The 11,323-nt window shown below is 48.0% G+C and overlaps 1 protein-coding gene across 2 annotated transcripts in view; it reads right to left on the reverse strand.

The window, feature by feature from the left end:
• Positions 1-1,148, reverse strand: part of PIP4K2A (phosphatidylinositol-5-phosphate 4-kinase type 2 alpha) — a 189,353-nt gene extending 188,205 nt beyond the window's left edge. The window contains exon 1 of one of the 2 annotated variants that reach the window (XM_053225381.1): positions 748-1,148. In XM_053225381.1, coding sequence (XP_053081356.1) covers positions 748-891 — 144 coding nt within the window. In that variant the 5' untranslated portion in view covers positions 892-1,148. The remainder of the gene's footprint in view (positions 1-747) is intronic. The other variant, XM_027073613.2, reaches the window with a different exon arrangement.
• Positions 1,149-11,323: the final 10,175 nt, after the last annotated feature.

An 11,323-nucleotide genomic window follows, 5' to 3' on the forward strand; every position in this document is an offset into this window, starting at 1 on the left:
AGGAAGACTCCCCGCCAAGCAGCTCTCCAGCCCGCACAGCGGCAGGGAGATGCGGGAGAGGAGCAGAGGAAGATACTAAACCCCAGTGCCATATTTACACGAGCTTTTTCTTTGCCAAAAAGATTCCCTGCGTCCGATAATATCGCCTTTAAAGGAAAAAAGGACCTAAGCACTAAAGCCGCTGCCCACATCTCCCGATCTCCGGTATTCTCACCCCTCTTCCCCCGCGGGGAGGCTCCGGACGCCCCTGACCTCGCACAGGTACACCTGAAGCCAGCTGAAGACCCGACCGCCCCGGCCGCCCCCCGACATCAAGGAGCGATCACCAAGGCTCAGACCCCAGCAGCCCCCGCCCGGGCTGACAGCCCAGGAGGACCCGTGCCCTGCACAAACTTCCCCGTTGCCCGGCTGCGGGGACCAGCCGGCCGACGCACGAACGGGAGCACGGGGGACGACACTGGTACCCGCCGCAGGGCTCAACTGCAGATGGGACCCTACGTCCCGCAACCGGCTCTAGGTCCAAAGGGGGTCCAAGTGGCGCCCGGGGAACCCAGAGAGGCGGGCGCGCGGCGCGGGGATGGGGGCACCGAGGCGCCGCGGCGGGCGGACAACCCTGGAGAGCGAGCAGCCGGAGGGCCGGGTCCCCGCTCGGGCTCCCCGCCCCGCAGCAGCTGCAGCAGAAGGAGGAGGGGAGCGAGGAGGAAGAGGAGGAGGAAAGGGACTGCGCGCCGCAGCGCAAGCCCTTACCGAGTGGTTTACCCCCCACATCAGGACGCTGAGCAGCGGATCGCTGGCCCGAAAGAGCTTCACTTTCTGCGCTACGAAGTGCTTCTTCTTGGTCTTGGTCTTGCTCGCCAAGACGGAGGACCCCAGGTTGCCGGGGGTCGCCATGGCCGCCGCCTCTGTCCCCTCCACCGCCGCGCTCCCGAGGCCGGGGACCCGCCCTCTCTACACGCCGGCCGGGGGAGGCAGCCGCATCCCCCCGGCTGCGGCCCCGGCGCGCCGTGCCCGCTCCTCCTGCTTTGCGCGCTTGGCCCGGCAGAGGAGGGAGGCTGCGCTCGGCTCGCGCCCCGGCCCGGATCCCGCGCCCGCCGCGGCTCCGCGCTCAGCCCGCGGCTGGACCAGGCGCGCCGCGAGCGGCTTCCGCGTTGGGCGTCGGCGTCATGACGCAGGGGGCGGGCGGGCAGCTGTTGCGGCGCCGCCAGGCGGGGCGCGGCCGCGGGACCGTTAAGCTACAGCCTGGCGCTCCGGCTCCGGCTCCGGCTCCCGTTCCGGCCCCGCCGTGGTCCCACGGGCCCCCGGGGTGCAGGCGAACTCGCGCTGGGCGCCCCCGACCGGCTGAGGACCCCGCGGGGTGGGCGTGCGGCGCTGGCCCCCAGAGGAATCCCGCAGGGCAACCCTGTCTGCTCCCCAGGGAGAAGGGGGGCGGGGAGGACAGAGGAGTGGGGATGTCGGAGGAGAGGAGCCCCCAGAGGCGGTAGTCAGGCGAAGGAATGAGGCTCGGGGAACCACCACTTAGACCGGTCCCGGGAGTCCGGAGAGCTGGCGAGACCTGACATGCTGCATGGAGACCAGGGCTTCCCTAGCACCAAGGGAAAGGACCCGGGTACGTCGTTGGCCACCTCCCAGGGTGGCACCGAAATGAAGTTGTTAACCCTCAGGCCTTTCGAACCCCGATCCTGAGCCTCGCTACACTCTCTGAGTCATGCAGGAGGGAGACCCCCACCTACCACCCTGGCTGCCTTTCCTGCCGCCACTACCCCCTCCACAGGGCAGGGCCCTGGATTCCTCATGCTCAGCACTTGGTTTCGCCTGGAGAATCGTGCCCCAAACTGCACCTTCTTCCAATTCAAATCCTCCGCGACGTTCTTTACAATTCTTCCTTTTATCCGTTACGCTCACCTTTCCCGGAGACCTGTTCGTTGTCTCTATCCATGTACACCTGAACTCTGGGAATGACTGACGCACCTCGGGAAAAGCTGCCATTACGAGTGTGGCTAAAAACAGTGCTGTCCCCATACCTTCCCCACGAATCCTCCTGTGTATCCATACCTGACTCAGCCCACTGGGCAAGCCCGTTATCGATTGTCATTTTTCCTCCACTCCACAGTGACTACCCACTGTGTGCTTGGTGATCTGCTCCGCTCGGTCAAGGAGACGGGGATGATAGCCCCTTATGCCTTATAAAGAGCTTAAGTACGTGTCATGAGCGTGGGGAGTGACAGGTTATGTGGGTCACCGTTCATTTGCTCCTCTTTGTTTCCTCTGCCCTTTAAACATAGAGGTTGCCCCAAGTCCTTTTGTTCTTTCCCTCTTGTGTCATACCCTTGTCCAAAATGGTGTCGGCTCTCCCAACGTCAACTGTCATCGCTCTTAGTGGTTAAAAGAAACAACCCAAATGTGTAGTGAGAAACATAGGGTTGCACATTTCCTCCACTTGTTTGAGCAAATCCGTTAACCTCCCTGAGCTTCAGGTTCTTTGTGTTCACAAAAGGGATAATCAGACACAAATGTCACTTTAGAGACTACTCTGGGCCTGGTAATCATGGTTCTGCCCTAGTACTTTAAAGGATGTTTATCGGAATCAAAATCAACAGTAGACAATGGCTGTGAAAAGCCCTTTGTAAACTATTCGGCATTATGTATATACATACTAGATACAATGTAGAGTACTTGTAGGTACTTCATATATTCTCCACTGACCTCAAAAAAGTAAATGCCTGGGTGAATATCTCTATATCAATTATCCACAGGCACCTTTAAAAAGGTGAGCCTGGGTGGCTCAGTTGGTGAAGCCTCTGACTCTTGATTTCGGCTCAGGTCACGATCTCACGGTTAGTGAGTTCAAACCCTGCACTGACTGTGGAACCTGCTTGGGATCCTCTCTCCCCCCCTCTCTCTGCCCTTCCCCCCGTGTGTGTTCCCGCTCTCTCCCTCTCAAAATATATAAGTAAACTTTAAAAAAATAAAATAAATAAGAGTCTACAGCTTAAATGCATTTTGTTTTAATTTTTTTTTAACGTTTATTTATTTTTGAGACAGAGAGAGACAGAGCATGAACAGGGGAGGGGCAGAGAGAGAGGGAGACACAGAATCTGAAACAGGCTCCAGGCTCTGAGCTGTCAGCACAGAGCCTGACGCGGGGCTCAAACTCTCGGACTGTGAGATCATGACCTGAGCCGAAGTCGGACGCTTAACCGACCGAGCCACCCAGGTGCCCCTTAAATGCGTTTTTAAGAAAAAAGTACCTAAGACCAAGTTCAACATCTTCCCCCAACCCACATGTTGTTTCATTTTTCTATTCTATTGGAAATGGCGTGCGTATCAGTTACTCCAGCTAGAAGTTCATTTGTTTAACAAATGTTCATTGACCCAGGCTTGGAAGCTTAGAATCATCATTGATTACTGCCTCTCATCATTAGTCCACATAAACCCCTTTACCAGGTCCTGGCCTTGAAAACGCTTGTGCTCTAACATTATCTCTTTTCTGGTTCTTTCATGATCCTCCTGGTTGAAATCAATCTGTTCACCTTAGCACTTCCTAAACTGTTCCCTAGCGATTTCATCTACTTAATTGTATCTTAATGCAAGACCAATGAGCTGGCTGTGAATGCTAAACACTGACTTGAGTGATGACTAAGTTTTGAATGAATCTACAGGAAGGTGAGACAGTGCCTTACCTGAGGGCGCTGTCAGATCTGAGGTTTCATGTAGGAGGGCAGCAAGCTATGGATGCGCGCACAAGGTGTCATCCCTGTTGGGGGCAGACGGGAGCATAGGCATAGAGATGAAAATCCGTGTGTTTTTAGATAGTAACGAGGAGGGTTGTATCCCTTAAAAGAGTTTTTTTCCCAGCTTTGTTAAGTCATAATTGACACAGAATATTGGGTAAGTTTAAGGTGTACCAGCTGATGATTTGATGTGTATATATGGTGAAATGATTACTACAATAAGGGTAGTTAACATCTCCATCACACATAATTGCTGTGTGTGTGTGCTCAGCTGTGTGATGAGAGCATTTCAGATCTACCCTCTCGGTAACTTTCAAATATATGATACAGTATTGTTAAGGGATAAGATTTTGGGTGATTTAACTTGCTTTGAGTGGCATTGAATATAATGCCATTCACGAATAGGTCATTAAATGAGTTTGCCAATGCCCTTTTGCATGAACTTTGTATTCTGCAGAGGGTGTGTGTGATGTGGGAATTCTGGAGTCACAGAAATGACTACAGAAAACACCGAATCCAGTTCTCAAATCATACACATCAGTCAACTGAGATCTAGATTTAAGAGATTTCCTGATTGTTGGCAAACAATAAACAGTCTTGAAGGCAGGACCCATGTGGTACTCATTCTGGTATTCTTGAACCTAACAGACTCCCTTTCTGGTAACACCTACAGCAAAGTTTTGGTGGATAAATGAAAAGTAAATTGTCGTCTCTCACAACAAACTTACACGTAAAGATTCCACACCCAGGAAATGTTTCTGCCAGGTTCCTTTAGAACACTTTATTGGGAGATTAGGTTAGGTTAGGCGTAATATTTAAAACTGAGGGTTAGATGCTATGTGGCTTTAGCAACTTAGCAATTTGATCACTATTTTCCTTGGCGTTTGTGCAATAAGGAATCAACGCACATGACTCTGGTTCAGCACCTAATTCAGGCAGCTTATGTCTGGTCAGGCAGAGTTGAAGCACCCAAACCACTTGCATTTAGCAATGGTCTTGACCAGAGCCATGGCTAGAAAAAGAAGAGCAAGGAAATTCAATCTCAGGACACATGTGGTTATGTTGGTCAAAGGGGATTGCCGCTCCCCTTGGTTTGCATTTGGCCTCTTGGGCTGTTCATCCAGATGCCAAGGCCATCACGGCTGCAAGAAATGCTCCAGCAGCCAAGTTCATTATGAAGAAGGAAGGAAATATCGGGAATACTGAAAGGCGGATACTCGTTTCTGCTTCCCGTTGCTGTGGCATTTCTGTTACTTTCTTTCACCGTAACCAATCCTTCTTACCATAACCAATTCTATTTACTATCCTAGAAAAGCATGGGGAAAGGGTAATGTTGACTAAGGTATATAACACCAAAAATGAGGTGGAAATAAGTGCATGCTTTTATATTTTATTGCCCCCTTTCATAAAAGAATTAAAAAAAAATACTTCCTCAATTGAATAATTCCAATTAGAATTTTTCATTGAGAAGAGGAATTCTGTAATGCTGTTTGGAAACTTTTATGCCTTTCATTGCTCTAGAAGGAAATTAGAGCAAGATGTGAGACAATTCCATTCTGTCTAATGTAGTGTCATCCAGAGCCTTGCCATTCAAAATGGTATTACTGGGGCGCCTGGGTGGCTCAGTCGGTTAAGCGATCGACTTTGGCTCAGGTCATGATCTCGCGGTCCGTGAGTTCAAGCCCCGCGTCGGGGTCTGTGCTGACAGCTCAGAGCCTAGAGCCTGTTTCAGATTCTGTGTCTCCCTCTCTCTGACCCTCCCCCGTTCATGCTCTGTCTCTCTCTGTCTCAAAAACAAATAAACGTTAAAACAAAATTAAAAAAAACAAAACAAAATGGCATTACTTTGGAAGACCATTATTAAAATACATACAGTTGAACCCAAACAAAACATAATGAACGGGATCCAAGAATTTAATTGCGACGTATGAATTACTCTTCCTTTGGTGTTGGGGGGGTGGCGCGGTTGACATGAGGCAGCCCAGCTTGCCGTCTGGGAGTTCCGAGGGTCTAGCTGTGTTGTCCAAACCCCTCCTGGGCTGGCTGTGGTTCGGCACCAGCTGGTAGGGTTGTCCACCCAAGTGAAATATTGATAGTGATTCTTCTGGCTTCTGCAGCTGGCTGGGACTTCTAGGACAGTGGCAGTAATTCCAGGAATCCACCACAAAGTTGGCAGATTTTCTGTTGGCCTGACCTAGGGAGATTGGATTGGGAGAAGACTGGGTATAAAGGAGCCAACATAGAGGGTAAAACGTGTCCCAGCCTGCTTCACTTTCTCCTCCAGTCCCCAAGCCAGAGGGTGAGAACTTCAGCTGCCCCCCTTGGAAACTCTGTGGAGGACAGGAGGCAATCTCTGATGGCATATCTTTATTATACAACCCTTTAGAATAGAAACAGAAATTTCCTACATTGGGAGAGAGCAATTAATTGAATTGCAAAGATCTAAATAGCAGACTCTAATGCGACCAATAAAAGTAGTATTTTCAGAGAATGTAATGACATAAAATAATCAGAGGTTAAATTAAGTGCAAAAAAATGGGATACACAATTGTATGTAAGTATGATTTTAATATTATAAAATGTGTCTATGTGTGCGTATACATGGAAAAGACCACAAGAAAATACATCAATACTGTGAAGGGTGATATATCAGGAGTGCAGTTTGGATGATGGATGATGTTAAAAAATATATTTCTGGATTTTCTAAATATTCTAAAACTCATTTGTGTTATGTTTATAATGTATTTTTTAATGCAACCGCCTTCCTGGTTAAATAACACAGCAATAGCATTTAACATACTAGCTCATTCCTATAAGAGAACAGCCTTTTAAGTTATTCCTTGCTATTTATTATAGTGATGGTATAATTTTGGGAATGTTGAACTAAATTTGTACTGGAACAGGCTGTTTTCCGATACGTAGGAGGAGGGGAAGTTCACCGAGTCCCTAAGAAAAAGAAAGGCTACAAATATGAGGAAAACAGGGGTAGGATTATCTTACCAATTAGGCATCATATTCCCAATGCCTAGGGCCTATGACTTTTTCTTTCTGTCTTTCTTTTTTTTCTTTTTTTAGAAAAAGTTTGAGTTCAGATTAAAAAAAAAAAAAAAAATGAATCCAGGGGCACCCGGCTGGCTCAGTTGGTAGAACATGCAACTCTTGATCTTGGGGTTGTGAGTTCGAACCCCATATTGGGTGCAGAGATTATTTAAAAATAAAATCTTCAAAAGAAAACTGTAAAATCAATATTAATAATAAGCATTTTGTTAACTGTCGACAAAACATTACACAGTACAATTTTATTCAATTTAGTAAAAATTGTCACTACATTTACAAGCAATTTGTCACTTAGCATTTATTTTGCAAGTATATATAATGATTGATTAAAAGAGATAATAGCCACCAATTAAATGGTAGTCATAGCTGAAAATTCCAAGAGCAAAATTATAAAAATCTTGCCCCAAATATTTTACAGCCAGAGTATTGTATTAACTGTGGGTTATGAATTCCTTTTAATATGTTTGACACAATGAAGGGTGGAGCTTCTAAAAATAAGAATGCCCAGCATTTAAGGGAGCCTTTCAAATACTCTAGGAAGAGGGAGGGTCTATTCTTCTTGGTCAACAATGTCCGTACAAATCTATGTGACCTTCAGAAGCCAAGGCTAACTGAAAAGATTGAAGATTTTAGCCTGCGCCTTTTTTCCTGGTTAAGAAAAAAGTCCACAATGTTCAGAAGTAGGAAGCTGGGTGACCCCAGCTGTGTGGACCCTATAATGGGGGGAGAGGACCCTATAATGGGGGGAGAGAAAGTCCTGCAAGGTGTCTGTCAATTTGCCCCCGTCCCCATATGGCTGTGGCATGAGTTAATGTTGACTAGCGTGAAGGTGGCTGGGATTTTCCTCAGTTACTTATTTTCCCATTAACACTTCAGAAAAACGCATTTATGCAGCTAATATTTATTGATGGTGCCTCCTGAGTGCTAGATAACATGCTGGGTGCTGCACGTAATTTCTTCCCTCATAGAGTTTACCGTCTGAGAGGATACAGAACAGAAGCAAGTAAACAGATAATCCTATAACTGCAGATTGTGATGAAGGTTCTGAAGGTAATAAACCTGATGCGGGAGTAGAAAATAGGCAGAATGTCAGAGAAAGCCTGTCTGAGAAAAAGATATGTAAGCCTGAAATATGAGAAACAGTCAGCCATCTGAAGAATGAGGTGAAAAGTGGTGTGGACAGAGGGGCCCTGCTGTGTGACGACTTTTGTTCTAGAACCCAGAAGAAGCCTGTGCCGGCAAGGAAGGCAGGGGTCAGGTCACTGAGACCCTGGCAAGAATTTGAATTTTAAGAGCAACAGGAGCTAATTATTTCTAGAAAGACCTCGGTGGCTCCTAGAAGAAACTGAGGGAACATGAATATCAAAGTAGGGAGACACGTAAGGAAACCATCACACCAAGTGATGGTGGCTTGTGTGAAAAGTACAAGAGATGATTCACTTTCAGAAACACCAAATAAAAGCTGTGCTGTCCAGTTAACAGGTTTACAACCCCTGGAAAAAAGGACGGGCCCCCCCTCCCTCATAATGGAGTCCCAAACCCTTAGATACTTCACTTCCTGGTTCTTCTTCCCCTCTCCGCTTCTCAGGCTTATTTTCTCAGACTTTGCCATGAGCATGTGCCAAGGAACAAAGGAGGGACTGAAAGTCTCTGTGGCAACTCAAGGAAGGTACATTTATTCCAATCACAGTACTGATTAAAAATTTCTCTTTTAAAAATTTTTCTGAGGTTTATTCATTTTTCAGAGACAGAGTGGGAGTGGGGGAGGGGCAGAGAGAGGGGAAGACACAGAATCAGAAGCAGGCTCCAGGCTCCCAGCTGTCAGCAGAGAGCCTGATGCAGGGTTCAAACTCAAGCACCGAGAGATCATGACCTGAGCCAAAGTCGGATGCCCAACCGACTGAGCCACCCAGGTGCCCCTAAATTTACTTTTTTAAAATGTTTATTATTTTTGAGAGAGAGAGTGCGAGTGGGGGAGGGTCAGAGAGAGAGAGGGAGACATGGAATCTGAAGCAGGCTCCAGGCTCTGAGCTGTCAGCACGGAGCCAGACCGTGAGATCATGACCTGAGCCAAAGTCGGATGCTTAACCGACTGAGCCACCCAGGCGTCCCCCCAATCAGACTACTTTTCGCCTTACATGGGCCTAGGAGCGTCTGGATAAGCCTGTAACCTCTGTAGTGCTCAGCCAATGAGGAACCAGGGGAGGGACTTGCACGCTAGGAGATAAATCGACTGCTGTAACTGCCCCCAGTGTGCCTGTCCCCCAGACACCTGCTCTTGCAAGAACGTTGATGATTAAAGCCTTGCTTCACTGGGCTGTGAGACTCTGCATCCCTCCTTTGACTGGACCGATGGGCTTATTTCTAACAGCTTGGACTAAAGCCTTAACAATAAAGATTTTTTTTTTTTAAGGGGACAAATTCATCTCTAAGGGCCTGTAGCATCTCACGGTGGATGGAAGTGGAGAGAGCGCAAACGTGGCCTCACTTTGAAAAGGAATGCCTAACAGAAGATCCCAGCTTCTCCTGCTTTTGCGCTTTTAACATGCCCGCAGTCAAGGGGCGCTGTGGCTTAACTGCCTGTTGCTGTTAATGAGAAGGCACTTAAAGAGAAATCCCACCCAACGTCTGCTTTAATGGTGGTATTTTTAATTCTGAAATACAGTGTGTTCTACATTGATGCTACACCAAGGCAAACCCAGAGAAATAATTGACGTGTATATTTGACATGCATCCAACGAATAGAGCCTGAGATCAGCCTAAAGACCAGGGCGCTCTCCCTACTGCTGCTTCCAATAGTCAGAGAGGGGATGCTTCCCATGGTCTTTGCTGCCCTTGAAAACCAAACGGAAGATAGAAAACAACCGCCCCCCTCTGCTGTAGTACCTCTTGTCTGAGTTGGTCAACGCCGTGCAGGGCCAGTCCATCAACTCAGGGGGAAGAACTGAAGTGGGAAAGCAGAACAAGGGGTGCCGGCGAGATTCCCATTCCTGCCCAGGCTGTTTCTACTTCCGCCTCCACGCTCTCGGTTCCTAAAATTAGCTGTTTTGGCCTCCCCCCCCTCCCCCAAGCGGAAGCAGCCCGGGAGCAATGGGCCAGGAGGAGCCCTGCAACGGCACCTCTCAGACAGAACTATGTTCCTCACACCCCTTCTCCCGAGCCTGGGGAACCCCGTTTTAACACCCCAGTTTTACCCTAGAGGGTTGTCCAGAAGTCTGCCAATCCAGCGCATTTTCTCGGTTACCTGTGCAAAGACCTCAGAATTCCACGCCTGAGTTTTTTCAATTTTGAATTTGGGTGCCTAGTGTGCAAAGTTCTGGTTGCTTTCAGGCATAACAATTTGCTATTTGTCACCTCATCTAGGCCTGTCTCAGTCACTTTCCCAAGTCTCTTAAAGTCTTTTTTTTTTTTTTTAATGCTTATTTATTTTTGAGAGAGACAGACAGAGCTTGAGCGGGGGAGGGGCAGAGAGAGAGGGAGACACAGAATCGGAAGCAGGCTCCAGGCTCCCAGCGGTCAGCACAGAGCCCGACGCGGGGCTCGAACCCACAGACCATGAGATCATGACCTGAGCCGAAGTCGGACGCCCAACCGACTGAGCCACCCAGGCGTCCCAGTCTCTTAGAGTCTTGAAAGGAGGAGAGTTGGGCCTCATCGGTTGCTTAGACTCAGAAGAGCTCCTTTGAATTCCCTTAGGTATTTTTAGTGCCTGCTAACATCCAAATGTTACGCTAAAAGGAAGCTATAGATGAAAGCATGGTTACATAAAATTCTAGGCCTGAATTTGGAAGATAGGAGACTGTTGATCATTCATAATACTCATGCCCTTTGTGCTTTCTTCTTAAATACGACACGGTTCTTTAGAGAGTTGTCGGAAAACTAAATTTCAATAAGGAACTCTGCTTTTCTTTTATTAATTTGGGCTTTTTCTGTTTCAGCTTCCATACTCAAATTTTATGTAGGTCATAAAAGTGATATTTTAATACTTGATAAAATAGGACTCAAGGACTAATCTGAAGTCAGAAATAGGTTTGTTATCATTTTTTCTTCATTCATTCATCACGTCTATGGCGAAGTCCTATAAGATTCTGGCCACAGGGGCGCCTGGGTGGCTCAGTCATTTAAGTGTCCGGCTCAGGTCGTGATCTCACAGTCCGCGAGTTCGAGCCCCGCGTCGGGGCCGTGCTGACGGCTCAGAGCCTGGAGCCCGCTTTGGATTCTGTGTCTCCCTCTCTCTTTTTCTACCCCTCCCCCATGCATGCTCTGTCTCTTTCACCTTCAAAAATAAATAAACATTAAAAAAAAAAAAGATTCTGGGCACAAAGGTGAATAAGACACATGCCTTGCCGTTGAGGAGCTCAGAGTTTGGTGGCGAAGATAAACCCATGAGCCAATAATTTTCAACACCGTATGGCCTACATGCTATGGCAAGGCTGTAGGTGTGCCTGGAAAACCACTCTGTCAGACTCAGTGGGGGGAGGAAGGGAAGAACCAAAGGCAGTCCAGAAACGGTGGTGCTTGAGTTAAAAAAAAAA

Source organism: Acinonyx jubatus, chromosome B4 (assembly GCF_027475565.1).
Source record: "Acinonyx jubatus isolate Ajub_Pintada_27869175 chromosome B4, VMU_Ajub_asm_v1.0, whole genome shotgun sequence".
NCBI classification, from domain to species: domain Eukaryota; kingdom Metazoa; phylum Chordata; class Mammalia; order Carnivora; family Felidae; genus Acinonyx; species Acinonyx jubatus.